Raw genomic sequence first — 16,673 nt, forward strand, 5'->3', positions numbered from 1 at the left:
GATATTTGTAGGTTATGTACTCAAACTCTTCAAGGTGTGAAATTGGAATACCTCTAAGGGTAAAGTACATCTTTTAGACGTCCAACGCAGACAAGAATCAAATCTAAAAAACAACAACATGCAACCAGTATTCTCGCAAGGTGTTGGTTATGGAGTTATCCTAGGCTTGGGTGTTTTTTTCGCTGTTGTTATGAACACAGTGACATATTTGCAAAATAGATTTTTCAGTAGCAAGTCATCGCAAGCCGATGAGTTTACTGCGGCTTCAAGAAATGTTCCTTTAGGGTTAATGGTTGTTTCTATTGTCAGTAGTTGGTGCTGGTCTTTAACGCTTTTGCAGTCTGCCACGGAATCATATAATTATGGTATCTCTGGGAGTTATTTCTATGCAGTGGGTGGTTTAATCCAAGTGTCAGTTTTCAGCATTGTTGCTTCTAAAGTCAAGGCCAATGCAAATCTAGTCACCACTTTCCCTGAAGCCGGGTACTTAAGGTTTGGTAACATGGGCCATTTGGCGTTCCTGTGGTGTGGTATTGCCTGTAACACTATTGTTAGTGCTTGTATTCTTTTGGGTGGTGGTGCTGTCATCAATGCTATTACAGGCATGAACACGTATGCAGCCCTCTATTTGGTTCCATTAGTGTGCGCCATTTACGTTTACTTTGGAGGGTTAAGAGCCACATTTATCTCTGATGCAATGCATACTTTCCCACTATTGGTGTTCTTAATAATTTTCGTGTTTGTCATATACGGCGGTGGTTCCAGCATTATTGGATCTCCAGGGAAGATGTGGGACCTTTTGACCGAAGTGGCTCATAAGAATCCTGTTAATGACAACTACCATGGATCTTTCTTGACTTTTAGGTCCAAAGATGGTGGTATTTTCTTATTCATTTCCATTATTACTGGTTTCGGTTTAGTTGTATTGGATCAAGCTTACTGGTCTAGAGCAATTGCTGCCCAACCACTGAAAACATCCAAAGCTTACTTTATTGGTGCTGTTGCATGGTTTGTAATTCCATGGACTATGGGGCTATGTCTAGGATTAGGTGCAAGAGCTACCTCGCTCATGGCCGATTTCCCCGAATTGAGTACTTCTGAGATTTCAGCTGGTCTATCAGCAGTGGCAGGTGCATCGCATCTTGTTGGAAAAGCTGGTACTGGTATGATTCTAGTCATGATTTTCCTTTCAGTTACATCATCATTCTCTGGTGAATTGATTGCTACCTCCACCCTTTTGTCCTATGATGTCTACAAGAAGTACATCAGAAAGAACGCTTCCCCCCATGAGGTTTTGGTAGTATCCAAGTACTGTGTCTTCTTATGGGCCATCTTCGCAGGTAGCATCGCAAGTATTTTCCACGCTGTTGGTATCTCTATGGGATGGTTATTCAATTTCTTGGGTTGTGCTACTGCCAGTGGTGTTTTCCCAGTTGCATTGACTTTCACTTGGAATAAACTAAACAGATGGGGTGCCGTGAGTGGTTCCATTGGAGGTATGATTCTTGCCATTATCGTCTGGTTAATCACTTGTAAAGCTTATCTAGGTGAGATCAATGTCGATAACTTGGCCAATAGATGGGTTTCATTTGCTGGAAATGCAACTGCCTTATTCATGGGTGGTATATTATCTATTGGATTTTCATTATGGCGTCCAGACAACTTCGATTGGGATGATATTAGAAACAGAACTATTCTCTCTGAGAATCTTGATGATTCGAAGTCAAAAGCTTTCTCCACTGAAAAGGCAAATGCTGAAGGTACTGAGAAGATCCAATATGAAGTTGAAGTTACCAGAGAAGCAGAAGTCTTCGATGAATCTTCTTCTACAAGCTCTGGAAAGGTTTCAAGAGACCTTGACTTACCTCAAGAAGAAGACATTCCTTTAGACAAGTTAAGAAGACAATTCAAGCTCTTCACCATCCTTTCAATTACATTTGCCGCAATTTTTGCCATAGCTGTTCCAATTCCTATGATAGCATCTCCATACGTCTATTCCAAAAAGTTCTTCACATTTGTCGTAGTAGTGAACATCTTATGGCTCTTTAGTACCTTCTTTGTATGTGTCATCCTTCCGGTGTTTGAATCAAGACATTTCCTGAAAAAGCTAATTTTACATGTATCCGGTATACGCAAAGCAGACTTTGGCAACAATGCGAAGAATGAAACAATAGTAGAGGAAGAAGATATCTAAATTAAATTCAATATTCATTTCATTGTTAATAAAGACATTATATAATATACCTCAATCAATAATAATACTACTAATAAACTAGGTTAAAGAAAAAAGTATTTTTATATATATCTCATCTCATGTCTTTTGATCATTAATTCAAAAATCATTCAAAAATCATGGCTCGGTGACAGTTACAGCACTACCGCCATTTGCAGCTGATTCCAAGAATGCAGCAACCACTGCTAAATGATGGAAGGCGACCCTTGGAGAACCCTTGAGTAAAGATTTGTCCTTTTTCACCACAGCTTCGTGGAAGTTTGCGAATTCATCTTCCACCCCGAAGAACTCTTGCTCTTTTACTTGAATAGTTTCTTCTTTAGCTTCGACTTCGCCTGTAGCCCCAATCATGGTTTTAATAGTAGCACCATTGCGAGCAGAAACGTTCAACAACACCGAACCGTTCAAGCCATAAACCTTCAAGAATATGCTCTTTTCCGTAGCACCGAAAGCTGAACCATAAGTAAAGGTACCAATGACGTCGGAATCCTTCAATTTCAAACTGGAGAAAACAATGTCATCAGCTCCAGACTGCTCTCTTAACTGTCTGGAGAACGCGGCAATACTCCCAACCTCACCAAGCAAAGTTGTCAATAGAGCAAGTTGATGCACACCTCCATCAGACAAGAATCCACCAATATGTTGAGGATGCTGTCTCCAAGAGGTACCCATATATTCACCCGATGGATAAAAGGCACCGGTAGAATTGTAAGTAAAGGCCGCAATGGGTCCAATCTTGGATAATTTCTCCTTCACCACCTTAATACATTCCAAGTGTAGCCAGTTTTCTGCTATAGCAATTGGGATATCCGTGGAGTCAGCCAACTTAACTAATTTTCTTGCTTGTTCGATGTTGGCCTCAATTGGTTTCTCCAAAGTTACCGCTTTCCCAGCTTCAATACACTTTTTAGCAGTCTCGTAATTGAATTGAACAGGAACCATCACATCAACAACATCGACGGTTTCATCTTTTAACAAATGGTCCAAATCATCGTAAACCTTTGAAGGCTCGATGGATGCCACCTTTGCGAACTTTTCAGCCTTTGCTTTTGTTCTGTTAAAACAAGCAACGGCCTTGAACTTGCCATTGGACTTTTGATAGGTAGGTAAATGTTTCTTCGTGGCAAAGATACCTGTACCAACGACACCGACACGTAATGGAGATTCTGCAGACATGATTATCACTGTTAAATTTGCTGGTTTTGGTGTTTATTCAATGTTCTTTCCAATTGATTTTCAGAATAAAGGGTTTAGAGTTGTGGAAGTTTAATTCAAAGTTTAAAGTTTACACATGCCTTATATAAGTACTTTCCAGTGCGAGTCACCACCTGTTTATTGTAAGAAAGATATAAGCACATCAATAATTGTTGTACTTTTTGTGATCAATTGAGGGGGCGTAGTAGCTATGAATGGTAGCTCTAATTACGTGAAGCACCCTTTTACGGGGGTGTGACTTCTGTAACGTTTGTTCTGATTCCGGCCGAGAATCCGGATTTAACTGGAAAAGCAAGTATCTAGGGACAAAATGGCGTAATGAGTAAGCAAATCCCTCGCCACGGCCGGGAAGACGGCCGGAATAAAAGTTATTGAGGATTTCACCATCCTGTTATGTGCGACCAAGGACCTATAACATCCTCGAGACCATGGGGTACACTATTTCTTGGTTATATCTCTTTCGATAAGTACCCTTTTCTACACCTTTCTATGAGAAGTGAAAAATTATTCTTATGTTGCGATGAGCTAAACCGCTACTAGTTCCAACAAGAAGGAAAAGAGATGCTTAAAAGAGACAAAAAGCATAGCAATAAGGGGGTAAACACACCACTATGGGCAAATCATACAGTGACGTTGATGACTTTTCATCAGATGACGAAGATAACCAGGTCTTAATCACGCAAAAAAACACCAAAAGTGTTGTTCAACAAGATGTGCCCAGCGAAGATGAGGGAGCAATCAGCGAAGATGAGGCTGATAAAGAGGCAGACCAAGAAACTAAGGATAAAGAAGATGACGAAGAGAGTGATGACAGGTCTCCAGCCCAAAAAGAAGAGGATCTGCAAGCTCTAAAGCAGAAACAACTCAAAAAGCTCAAGAGTGATAGGAAATCCAAGCATAAGACAGGTGTTGTATATATGTCCAGAATACCCCCATACATGAAGCCTGCGAAGCTTAGACAGATTCTATCGCGGTTTGGTGAGGTAGATCGCTTGTTTTTGAAGCGTGAGGACGAGCACAAACATCAGCAAAGAGTCAAGAGCGGTGGAAATAAGAAAACAATGTTCGAAGAAGGATGGGCCGAGTTCATCAGGAAGAAGGACGCCAAACTTTGTGCATCTACGTTAAACGGGAATATCATCGGTGGTAAAAAGGGTAACTTTTACCATGACGATGTTATGAACATCAAGTACTTACCAGGTTTCAAGTGGGCTGATTTGACAGAACAAATCGCTAGAGAAAACGATATAAGACAAGCTAAGCTACAACTAGAAATCTCACAGGCCAATAAACTCAACGCAGAATTCATCCATAATGTAGAGAAGTCCAAGATGGTCCAAAAGATCAAGGCTTCAAAGTCGAAGAGGCAAGGAGACTCGGCAGAAAATGCCGAAGAAGAAGAAATACGCCGTTCCTTCAAGCAAAGAAAGGTTGCATCTACCAGAGCAGCTGCTCCGGAATCCCAGAAACAAACTAAGGCACAATCAGAAACACTAAATAATGTTATGAGCAGCCTACTTTAATCCTATATATCACTTATACACTTCATAGATTAAAATACTCTCGCACATCATCCCCACTGTCTCCAGATCTTACAGCTCGCCCGCTCTCTGCTCATCGCGATGAGCTTTATATTGCTTTTTCCTGTTTAGCATAAAAGAAAAAAAATTTTCAGTACAAGCTCATCTCATCTCATCGCCTCTCTTAAGAAGAAGAAATAGAGGTTCTTTTCTCTGTTTCTCGAAGTACCTCGGTGAGCTGTTACTTGTTTATCGACTGTTGGATCGTTATTATTCATTGACTGTGCTTCTCAGAAGAATAAAACGCTACAATTAACGGTACAACAGAGGTATAACCAAACAGAGGTAATATAATATAATCAATATAGCATAATGGGTACGTTCAAGAAGGAAAAGCAAAGAAGAGTTCGTGAGGGCAACGTCAAGGATGGTAACCTTCGTGTGAAGGGTGAGAATTTCTACCGTGATTCCAAACGTGTGCAGTTTTTGAACATGTACAAAGGTGGTCGTTCAGTGCGTAATGCGAAGGGTGATATCATTAAGGCTGCTCCTTTGCAGGACACAGCAGCCCCAACTGCACGTGTTGCACCAGATCGTAGATGGTTTGGTAACACTAGAGTTATCTCGCAAGATTCGCTTTCGCATTTCCGTGAAGCTCTTGGAGACAACAAGAAAGATTCTTATCAGTTTTTGTTGAGAAGAAACAAGCTTCCGATGTCATTATTGGACGAGAAGGACACCACAGAGTCTCCCACCGCTCGAATTTTAGAGACTGAACCTTTTGATAAGACGTTTGGTCCAAAGGCGCAAAGAAAGAAGCCTAGAGTTGCTGCATCATCTCTTGAAGATTTGATTTCTAGCACGGAAAACGATAACAAGACATACGAAGAGAAGCTAGAGTTGGATTCTACGTTAGGTCTCATGGGTAAACAAGAAGAAGAAGATGGTTGGACCCAAATGACTAAAGAAGCCATTTTCCACAAGGGTCAATCCAAACGTATTTGGAATGAATTATACAAGGTCATTGATTCTTCTGATGTGGTTATTCACGTTTTGGATGCTAGAGATCCATTGGGAACGCGTTGTAAGTCTGTGGAGGAATATATGACAAAGGAAACTCCTCACAAGCATTTAATATATGTGTTGAACAAGTGTGATCTTGTTCCTACATGGGTAGCGGTATGTTTTAACACTGTTTTTTTTTTTATTTTTCTACTAACATTCAGAGTTTTCCATCCCAGTGCGGATGATGTTCGGGAAAAGAGTTTGATGCCATTTTGTTCGGTGAAAGTTGACAGTATGACCTACCGTCATATTTATATAGCTAACAAGTGTACCAAAACTCTTTGTCAGGGTGTTTCCTCGTACACTACCATGTACACTTTTCACCTACGGAAATGCCTGTTACAGTTTTGGAAGAACAATACTACCCGCTCTCAATCTTTCCATCGTTTTGATGGAGCTTTGATTGAATAGTTGAACAATCTTCGTTTTGAAGATATATCAGCGCCTCTTTAGGGTAGTGAGGATTTTAAGAGTTGAGCCATGGATCTGAAAAGAATTATTATGCCGTGGCTCGTAGTAAAAAACCTCACAACTTCTGCTGTCAACTGTAACCATTGCATAAAAACACATCAAACTCTCCTTTCAGAAAATTCTCTGAATGATATGTTGGGAATTTCAATTTCATTGATTAGACTTTTTTACTAACTGTTATTTTCTCAATTATTTTTGTTTCCAATAGGCTGCATGGGTAAAACACCTCTCTAAGGAACGTCCTACTTTGGCGTTCCATGCATCAATCACAAACTCTTTCGGTAAGGGTTCTTTAATTCAATTGTTGCGTCAATTCTCTCAATTGCATAAGGACAGGCATCAAATCTCGGTGGGTTTTATCGGTTACCCAAATACCGGTAAATCATCTATCATTAATACCCTAAGGAAAAAGAAGGTGTGTCAGGTTGCTCCTATTCCTGGTGAAACCAAGGTGTGGCAATACATTACATTGATGAAGAGAATTTTCTTGATTGATTGTCCTGGTATTGTACCGCCATCTAGTAAAGATACAGAAGAAGACATCTTGTTCAGAGGTGTCGTGAGAGTTGAGCACGTTTCTAATCCAGAACAATATATTCCAGGTATCCTAAAACGTTGTAAAAGACAGCATTTGGAGAGAACTTATGAAATCTCTGGGTGGAAGGATTCTGTAGATTTTATTGAAATGATTGCCAGAAAGCAAGGTAGACTATTAAAGGGTGGTGAACCGGATGAAAGTGGTGTATCAAAACAAATTTTGAACGATTTCAACAGAGGAAAAATCCCTTGGTTCGTTCCACCTCCTGAAAAGGACGAGAAGGCTGATTCAAAGGATGACGGCAAGAAGCGTTCTTCTAGTGAGAAGGATGAGCAAGAAGAGAAGGAAGCGGAAAAAGACACTGAGAAAGAACAAGAAGAAGAACCAGTCTTGAAAAAGGCTAAGAAAGACTGATTCGGCCTCCTAAGCATAAGTTATTTTATTAATTATCCATTAAACTCGAGCATATATAAATATATGGATGTGTACAATGTCTCCAAGGCTTGATTCGCGTTTGTAGTAACTAGGTGTAACAATAGCATAGTAACAAGAGATAGAATTGTGGGTCACGTGACACTGGTTATTTATCAACCTCGTGTGCAATGATGTACATATATCTCTGGTGCTAAGAAAATTCTGAAATGCTTAGAGAAACAGTTGAGAATGACGAACGATAAACAGATGCAAAACCAAATTAAAGAGTTATACACTGTTAATGAGCTTTATCGCACAAAGATTGAGCGAATTGTATAATACACTAAGTACTCATGCAGTCCGTCAACAATCAGATTAACGGTATGGGAAATAATGAGCAGTTTTTTGGGAAAGGAACTGTTCTCCCTCAGATGAAGCAAGGTATGATGTTTTCCCCTTCTATGAACGCCACACGAATGCTACCCCAACAAGCACAGCAACAAGCACAATTACTGCAAGGTTTGGACAATAATAATGCAGGATTACAAAATTCTTATTTATTGAAACAAAAGATGGATGTGGTGAACAACGCGTTTGGTCAACAGCAGCAGCAGCAGCAACAACAGCAACAACAGCAACAACAACAGCAACAGGGTAAGATGGCAATTCCTAACAATGGTCAAATATCCATGATGATGCAGAACAGCATGTCTGGGAATATTCCTCAAAATAATGGTATCCCGCAACAAGTTCAAGTTCAGTTTCCTTTGCCCGTTCAACAACAGCAACAGCAACAGCAACAAAATATACCAAATAACCGAGATACTATACTTCCTAATTCCTCACATACACCAATTTCTTCGCCAGCTCATTTGTTAATCAGGGATGTGTGGCAAAGCAACGTGAACTTCGAATTTGCAATTATTCGAAAGATGATAGAGCAATATAAGGTTGTTTCAATTAGCACAGAGTTTGTAGGCACCATAGCAAGACCAATTGGAAACTTCCGTTCAAAAACAGATTATCATTATCAAACTATGAGGTCAAATGTTGACCTTTTGACTCCAATCCAAATCGGACTCTCTTTAAGCGACCTTCAAGGAAATAAACCTGATAACTTCCCTTCTACTTGGCAATTCAATTTCCACTTTGACGTAACAAAGGAAACCGTTAACTCAGAATCTCTAGAGCTCTTGAAGAAATCAGGGGTCATCTTAGAAAGACATCAACAAAATGGTGTGGATTTCGACGAATTCACCCAATTAATGATGGACTCAGGACTACTTTTGAACGATGAAGTCATCTGGATAAGTTACCACGCCGCATACGACTATGGCTTCCTTATCAACCGTCTAATGAATGCAAGCATGCCAAATAACAAAGAAGATTTTGAGTGGTGGGTACAAAAGTATATTCCCATGTCCTACGACCTCAACTTAATCAACAAACTCGTTCACGAAGTAACGCAGCAACATCCTCACCCACCACCACCACACTTATTGCAAAATCAGCAGCAACAACAGCAGTACACTCTTGAACTACTGGCAGATGAGTTAGGTATCCCAATATTTCCACTCTTCAGCAGTGCCGCAGGCCAGAGTCTTTTGGCACTATTGGCATACACTCAACTTGGAAAGTTGTCGATGTATAAGCTTCGCAACGGTACTGATTTTAGTTATTACCGAAACATGATATACGGTATCACTCAAGAGTAGACGTGGTTCATTCCACACACATATATATCCTTCAGTATATATTTGTTATATTAATCATTTTCATTTCTGAGTTAAAGAGTGGTATGTCGTGAGGGGTTACTTCTACAGACACTTTGAGCCTCTTGTACCAACGGATGCCAACTAGTGCTGTTTTCGTTTCCTAACTGTCGTCGACAAGTGCCAGTGCTCTTTAACCGATGTTCCTTTTTCGTGTCCAATGATATTATTGCATGATTCGTTTTTTTCTTCAAGAAAAAATTTGAGAATCGAAAAGAATCTGGAAATAAGAAGTATGACATTCGCTTGGTTGGTGAAAGGGGCACCAGTTCTCAGTACTTTTGTCCAAAGATCGAGACTTGATTCACTTGGCTAGCTTAATAGGTTGCAGTAGCAATCGTATAACACGTTTTTCGTTTTTTGTGTTTGTGCTTCTACTCTGGAAAGTGATTTTTAGCGGTGTATTATAATATTATAGCGTTATAATATTATAGTGACTTGGATAATTAGCATTTAAAGCATAATTGTTGGCTCTGATTATTTTAACAATCTATAATTGAGTCGGGATACTTCTCGGATTGTGATTGGATTTGTTTTGGATTTGTTTTTGCATTGGTTTTTTGTTAGTAAGTTGTATTGTAATCAAAATTGAGGCGCTGTGCATTAGTTATAGTTTAGCATTGATACCCTGTACAAGCAAGTTGATTATATTGTATTGATAAATTGGTTTTTGATTGTGTGTGTGTTCTTTGATATTGTGCTTTAAATATGACCACTTACGATGTGAAAGAGATCGGTTATGCGTTCCTGAAGACATACTATGAACGTATGCATAATGATCCTTCGAAGCTTTCATGTTTGTACTCTAGCACTGCTGAATTGACACATATAAACTATAATGATCCCATTAAGCATGATAAAGACTACTTGAACACCGTGAAGTTGATTGGGAAAGATAACATCAACAATTTTTTCACGAGAAACAGCAAGCGAGTGCAAGATTTAAAGGTGAAGATTGATTCTTGTGACTTTCAAAGCACTGGATATGAGAGCTCTTCTATTCTAATATTAACATTGGGAGAGTTATGTTGGACTGATTCACCATCGTACAGATTTTGTCAATGTTTTATTTTGGAGCCTGCTGAATACAATAATAAGATCTACGACTTGAAGAATGACATTATTCGTTTCATTCCAGCTCTCGGTCCTTTGGAGAAGCCTGTTTCAGACAAACCAAGCGAACAAGTGGTGGTTTCCGGTTCGATCGAAAAGTCAGCCGAAAAATCGGTGGAAAAACCAATGGAAAAACCGGTTGAAAAACCGGCCCAGGAGCCAGTGGCAACTCCTCCGGTTGTCACTGCTAAGCCAGTAGAAATCACCAAACCGGTTCCAAAGAAACAGGACCCACCAGTTGCTGTAGCTGTTAAGTCGCCTTTATCAGAAGAAAAGGAAAAGGAAAAGGAAAAGCCTTCTGCTGCCTCCTCCGTTTCTCAAGCATCAAAGGCGAAGCCAAAGGCCGAGGAAGAAGAAGTTCAAAAACAATCTTCGTCACCAACCCCCTCTTCCACAACAACATCTACACCAATACCTACTCAAACACCTACACCTGTTTCCACTCCTAATCCTGCTTCTACCTCCACTTCAACAAATACCAATGCTCCTCAAACTCAAGCTGAGCCAGTCAAAATGACTTGGGCAGGCAAACTCAATAAGACTTCTAAGCTCACTACCAACTATATCAAAGTAGATGTTTCAACAAAGAAGTCCAAGAGCCCTCCTCCAAATGGGTTCACCAAGCAAAACAAAAAGAACAAACAACAGCAACAATCTAAGCCAATCGGCGACGTCATTATACAAAACAGTCATGGTTACTACCCAGTGTACGTCGGTAACACTAACGGTCTCACAGCATCTGAGCTTGAAAAGGCTCTTATAAAAGAGTATGGAGAAGTGATGAAGACTACATTCCAAGACTCATTTGCCGTTGTTGACTTCAAAGAAAAGTCTGCAAGGGACGCTGCCATTGAAGCACAGCATCTAAAGGTTGGTGAGAGAACTATCAACCTAAACCCAAAGGGTGACAAGGCATCAAAATACAAGTCAAAGAACAGTAACGGTAACAGCAACAACAATAACAATAATAATAACAATAGTAATGGCAACGGGTCATTCAGTCATAACAGTACACATAACACTCCTTCACCTTCTTCTGATTTACCATCAAGTCAGAACAATTCAGCCTACAAAAAAGGTTCGCTGAAATCACGTAACGACAAATCAAAGAACTAATTTAATCTAATACGAAAACATAATTCTAAAGTCTAATTTTAAATGTACATTCATCCATTCGTTAATCCATTTAACCATCCATCCATCCTCATCTTAAACTCAAATTCAAACTCAAACACATATTATAGTATAGTATATCTGATACAAAGAATAACCAAGATCATCCGCTATTCTGGTTTATATAGAGTATAAATTAGTCTACGCCTTACTATAGCATTTTCAAAAATGCATCATGCCACACATTGCGGGCCTGACTGTACATCTTCTTTTGTTTTTATCTTTTTCTCTTCTTCTTCTTCCTCTCTCTTCTTTCCACTTTTTACAGACTTGTTCAATTTTTCAGCTTTTGACTAGAGGGTATCTTTGTCTGAATGTAGAGGTAAATTAGCGACAATAAAAATGTAAGGAAGATCAAAACTTGATTGGCAAAAAGATCTATAGGAAAGAAGACAGAGAAGGACAACGGGCAAGAGATACCGCTGAAACCAACACCATCTCATATACAGTTGCCATGTTAGTTCCTCCAGCTAACTTTGGGATACCTGAAGAGGGGATATATCGATGCAGCAAACTCGAAACAATTAATCTTTCTTTTCTGGAGACATTGAACTTGAAGACTATCATATTTGTGGGAGGCCAGCTTCCGAGCAACTTCTTCAAAGAGTTTTTTGACACTTCTGGTATTGAATATTTTGTTATCAAGACTCTAGGTGACTCAAGCTCACTCATCGCTCCCGACCAAAAGAAACGGCAGCTACACCATAGGGATGAGTCTTTAGTCCGTAAAAATGGAACTGAAGACGACCTGGCCACTGATGAAGGATATAGATACTCTTTAACAGACCAGGATGATCTGATGTTGATCAAAAGTCAAAGCATCCAGCGAATATTCAAGATTATGCTCGATGTTTCATACCATAATGTATTATTGGTTGATAAGACATCGGTCGTGATAGGCATTCTTCGGAAAGTACAGAAGTGGGAACTATCGTCAATTATCAGCGAATATCGATTATTTACGGGGAAAAACCGCAACTATTTTGCAGAAACGTTTCTTGAGTTGATAAATATAAGGTTAATTCAAGATGATACCGAGACTAAGCCGGGGGCCTCGACATCAACTCCAAATTCTGTACGTAGCCGAAGCCCCAAGCGAAGAATCGCTCAACAAGATCGACAGACATCCTCGCATACTGGAGAAACCCAGCTAACCACATCACAGCAGGACCTAAACTCACAGGGCACGGTAATAGTGCAAGAATCAGATCTCTTGATGCCACCGGAGGTTCCCCAGCACATGATGAGCATGATTCAAAACATGGAATTAAATACAGAAGGAAATATCAAGACGCAACAAAAACCACAAGGATCAATGGCACTAGGCATATTCGGAAACCGCTACAGACTAGCTTTTGATAGAAGGGAGCGTGGGGAGTACACCTACTACGAACCTACCAGTCCTAAAGACGCCTTCTCGATATCTGTACCTCGAGAAGAGCTTCTTCCAACATGGTTTAAGTACCAGAGAGACCTCTGGGACCAACAGCACGCGGTGCAAGAGCATAATTATTACAAGGAAAGTATATTCGCCTGAGAATAGCATACAAGAAAAGAATGTATCTGGCCTTCAAAATGGAGGAGTTGTACAAAGAGGAAAAGTCATATGACCATCCGCAACCAATCCACTCTGTGGCCAGCCTTCCAATAAATCGGAATTCGTCAATATATGGGATTCGTTTACCACGGCTGTCTGGGGTGTATAAATGCAAATCTATACACGTCACAGAAATGGAGATAAAGTCCCATGCTTTTATGGGAAAACTTTAACAAGTATTTCAATAAATATTTGTAGTTTGTAAAAGTGGTTAGTAGATGGCATGAATATAGGAAAGAATTTCTTACTTTTTAAAAAGCTGGGGTTTTGCAGAAGAGACCTGAAAATCAACACAGGCCTTAGGGCTTGAGAAACTTACGGCAAGTTCGTTGCCCAAGGTTGGTGGCAGAAACATTGCAAGTTTATGTGGTTAGGAATTCCTGGATATAGTGATATCACTATGTGCATCCTCTAGTCCATCAACTATATACTCATTTTATCATTCTCTCTCTCTCTTCCTTCAGCCATACACTGAGAGGCAGGCCAAGCACTGGTGGAGGGTAATATCGGTAAATCACATGATCCAAATTTCACCTTCATGTGGGGAAACATATATGAATATTCGGGTAACCGTTTTAGACAATTTTCCTTATGGTTTTTTTGAAATTCCAGCGGAATTTCAAATCTGGTCCGGGTAAGCGTATAGTCCCTCTTTCCAACTTAAATTCCCCCGGAATTTATCTCGGAAGAGTTTTTCACTTTCGTTTTTCGCTTGTGGGTTTTTTTTTTTTTTTCTTTCCATTTTCTATATGGCACAATGGGCAAAACCCTCAGCGATGGCCGCGATGAGCAATGGACAACGAGCACCGAGCTGTTTCGTGCAGTTTATGTGATTGAGTCAGGCAGCCAAAGATCCAGTGGAATATGGGAAGTTGACAATCTTGCCATTAGATTTGTATTCTCTTACAGCTTGAATATTCTCATATATAAATTGTAGTAAGGAAACGTTTTTAATGAAGAGTTAGTTGTTCCCTTAGCAGCTTTCGTCATGTTCGTAGTATTGCTTGGTTAGTTATTGGGTAAAGTGTTTTTCGTAGTCAAGAGGTGTAAAGCATTCATCTAGTAATAATAACCATGAAGAACGTTTTGTTGTTAGGTTCGGGTTTCGTTGCTCAACCAGTCGTCGATGTGTTGTCCGCTACTGAAGGTATTTCTGTCACTGTCGCATGCAGAACTTTGCAAAAGGCGGAGGCATTGGCTCAAGCTTCTGGATCTAAAGCCATTTCATTGGATGTTTCTGATGCAAAGCAACTAGATGCCGCATTGGCTCAACACGATGTGGTTATTTCCTTGATTCCATACACGTACCATCCAGACGTGGTAAAGTCTGCGATTAGATTGAAGAAGGATGTAGTTACCTCTTCTTACATTTCTGACGCATTGAGAGAGCTAGAGCCTGAGATCAAGGCAGCTGGTATTACTGTTATGAATGAGATCGGTTTGGATCCTGGTATTGATCATTTGTACGCAGTAAAGACTATTGATGAGGTGCACAAGGCAGGTGGTAAGATCAAGTCTTTCCTATCCTACTGTGGTGGTTTGCCAGCCCCAGAGGACTCTGACAATCCATTGGGTTACAAGTTCTCTTGGTCTTCAAGAGGTGTGCTTTTGGCATTGAGAAACAGTGCTAAGTACTGGAAGGATGGTAAGATTGAGACTGTTTCTTCTGAGGACTTGATGGCCTCTGCTAAGCCATACTTCATCTACCCAGGTTACGCTTTCGTTTGCTACCCTAACAGAGATTCTACTTTGTTCAAGGAATTGTACCATATTCCAGAAGCTGAGACTGTGATTAGAGGTACTCTCAGATACCAAGGTTTCCCAGAATTCGTCAAGGCCTTGGTCGACATGGGAATGTTAAAGGATGATCCAAACGAGTTATTCTCCTCCCCAATTGCATGGAATAAGGCTCTATCCAGCTATCTAGGAGCTGCTTCTTCGTCCAAGGAAGATATAATCAAGGCAATTGACTCCAAGACCCAATGGAAATCCGATGAAGACAGATCAAGAATTCTCTCCGGTCTAGCTTGGTTGGGTTTGTTCTCTGATAAGGAGATCACTCCAAGAGGCAATGTTTTGGACACTCTATGTGCTACCTTGGAGGAACTAATGCAGTACGAGGAAGGTGAAAGAGACATGGTTGTTTTGCAACACAAGTTTGGTATCGAATGGGCTGATGGAACTACAGAAACTAGAACCGCTACCCTTGTAGACTACGGTAAAGTTGGTGGATACTCCTCCATGGCAGCTACAGTCGGATACCCAGTTGCTATTGCCACAAAGAGAGTATTGGACGGTTCCCTAAAGGGTCCAGGTTTGGTTGCCCCATACTCTCCAGAAATCAATGACCCTATCATGAAAGAGCTAAAGGAAAAGTACAACATCTACTTGAAGGAGAAAACTATTGATTGAATTATAAGCAATAATGAAACTCTGGCAGTGAATTGTGAATTGCAACCTTCTTTTAGCTATTTTTATATACAGATACACACATCTATATATTATGTTTTATCAAATGTATATTAAATATATGAATCAGCCTAAGTCTGTATCAGTGTAATCCAATAGTTCTTTTACGTTACAAGAATAGTCAAGCTTTACTACACTCAAATTCCTACCTAGTAGTTGGTGTCCTCCCATTTTAATGGCATTCGATGTTTGTTACCTGTTTCGGTACTTGAAAGCTGCAAACATTAAAAGTTAAAAAGCTTAATATAGAAAGAGTACACACATATAATATACAACGAAAAGGCGTATAATCCAACAAAAGAGATTAAGCAGACTTGCTCCCTTACTAGTACCACCCTAGAACATGTCACAAAACGGTTCAACCAATCTTTGGAGCAAAGTTAAGTCGAGTACCAAATCTTTGTCCTCCTCAATCCAAAACCTTACTATAAAACAAGAACACGATGGAGATTCACCAACCAGCACATTAGTACACAAGGCTCTTGTGAAATACTACTCCACTCAAGAGCCATTTCAGGGGTACCCCGAGTGGTTAGGACATAAGGCAGATCCATCGGAGGAAAGAAAACACATGACTAGAAGAGATGAGATGGACAAAACCGGCTCATCGCAGGTCCCTGCTGGTCAGAGACAAGGACATGGACAACCACAACCACCGCAGCAAGGATATGGCCAGCGACAAGGAAATGATCATGGTCATGGCATTGTACCTCAAAGAAGAACTCCGGGATCCTCCTTGTTCCAGGGTATTGTATCGTCAAATAATCAGAACACTGTGGGTTCGCATGCATCGAGTGTATCCACAAATGCGGGTATGCATTCGTTTAAAAGTGATCCATCTTTATCTACTGCAGATAGACCATCTATATCTTCCAATTCGAGCAGATATGATTCTGTCTCGTCACGTTTGATGCAAAGTAGGCTACGTATGAATCGGGTTCCGTCCAATCCACAGTTTGAAACTTAACTAAGGTTGAGCAATAGCTTCCTCCTCACCTAGCGGTAATTCAGAAATGAGGGAAATTAAAACATAGGTATTAATAATTCCCTCTCTCTCTCTCTCTCTCTGCTCGCATCATCATATAATGCACTA

General features: G+C 40.2%; 9 protein-coding genes across 9 annotated transcripts; 8 read left to right on the forward strand and 1 right to left on the reverse strand.

Annotated features, from left to right (window-relative positions):
• Nucleotides 1-118: 118 nt before the first annotated feature.
• On the forward strand, nt 119-2,194 carry DUR3 (sodium:solute symporter family protein; the record flags this gene model as incomplete). The annotated part of the gene is made up of 1 exon (XM_022819281.1): nt 119-2,194. The coding sequence occupies one exon, from the start codon at nt 119-121 to the stop codon at nt 2,192-2,194; it is 2,076 nt and encodes a 691-aa protein (XP_022675862.1).
• A 156-nt stretch (nt 2,195-2,350) lies between these two features.
• Nucleotides 2,351-3,409, reverse strand: KLMA_40010 (uncharacterized protein; the record flags this gene model as incomplete). Its single annotated transcript, XM_022819282.1, has 1 exon — nt 2,351-3,409. The coding sequence occupies one exon, from the start codon at nt 3,407-3,409 to the stop codon at nt 2,351-2,353; it is 1,059 nt and encodes a 352-aa protein (XP_022675863.1).
• Nucleotides 3,410-4,059: 650 nt separating this feature from the next.
• On the forward strand, nt 4,060-4,971 carry ESF2 (RNA-binding ATPase activator ESF2; the record flags this gene model as incomplete). Its single annotated transcript, XM_022819283.1, has 1 exon — nt 4,060-4,971. One exon carries the CDS (start codon nt 4,060-4,062, stop codon nt 4,969-4,971), a length of 912 nt encoding a protein of 303 aa, XP_022675864.1.
• A 369-nt stretch (nt 4,972-5,340) lies between these two features.
• Nucleotides 5,341-7,456, forward strand: NOG2 (putative GTPase NOG2; the record flags this gene model as incomplete). Its single annotated transcript, XM_022819284.1, has 2 exons — nt 5,341-6,147; nt 6,713-7,456. 2 exons carry the CDS (start codon nt 5,341-5,343, stop codon nt 7,454-7,456), a joined length of 1,551 nt encoding a protein of 516 aa, XP_022675865.1.
• A 353-nt stretch (nt 7,457-7,809) lies between these two features.
• POP2 (CCR4-NOT core DEDD family RNase subunit POP2) lies at nt 7,810-9,171 on the forward strand (the record flags this gene model as incomplete). Its single annotated transcript, XM_022819286.1, has 1 exon — nt 7,810-9,171. One exon carries the CDS (start codon nt 7,810-7,812, stop codon nt 9,169-9,171), a length of 1,362 nt encoding a protein of 453 aa, XP_022675866.1.
• A 765-nt stretch (nt 9,172-9,936) lies between these two features.
• On the forward strand, nt 9,937-11,457 carry BRE5 (Bre5p; the record flags this gene model as incomplete). Its single annotated transcript, XM_022819287.1, has 1 exon — nt 9,937-11,457. The coding sequence occupies one exon, from the start codon at nt 9,937-9,939 to the stop codon at nt 11,455-11,457; it is 1,521 nt and encodes a 506-aa protein (XP_022675867.1).
• Nucleotides 11,458-11,968: 511 nt separating this feature from the next.
• Nucleotides 11,969-13,051, forward strand: OCA4 (Oca4p; the record flags this gene model as incomplete). The annotated part of the gene is made up of 1 exon (XM_022819288.1): nt 11,969-13,051. One exon carries the CDS (start codon nt 11,969-11,971, stop codon nt 13,049-13,051), a length of 1,083 nt encoding a protein of 360 aa, XP_022675868.1.
• Nucleotides 13,052-14,185: 1,134 nt separating this feature from the next.
• LYS9 (saccharopine dehydrogenase (NADP+, L-glutamate-forming)) lies at nt 14,186-15,523 on the forward strand (the record flags this gene model as incomplete). The annotated part of the gene is made up of 1 exon (XM_022819289.1): nt 14,186-15,523. One exon carries the CDS (start codon nt 14,186-14,188, stop codon nt 15,521-15,523), a length of 1,338 nt encoding a protein of 445 aa, XP_022675869.1.
• Nucleotides 15,524-15,923: 400 nt separating this feature from the next.
• MSO1 (Mso1p) lies at nt 15,924-16,547 on the forward strand (the record flags this gene model as incomplete). Its single annotated transcript, XM_022819290.1, has 1 exon — nt 15,924-16,547. One exon carries the CDS (start codon nt 15,924-15,926, stop codon nt 16,545-16,547), a length of 624 nt encoding a protein of 207 aa, XP_022675870.1.
• Between the last annotated feature and the right edge of the window lie 126 nt (nt 16,548-16,673).

Source organism: Kluyveromyces marxianus, chromosome 4 (genome assembly GCF_001417885.1).
Source record: "Kluyveromyces marxianus DMKU3-1042 DNA, complete genome, chromosome 4".
NCBI classification, from domain to species: Eukaryota; Fungi; Ascomycota; class Saccharomycetes; order Saccharomycetales; family Saccharomycetaceae; genus Kluyveromyces; species Kluyveromyces marxianus.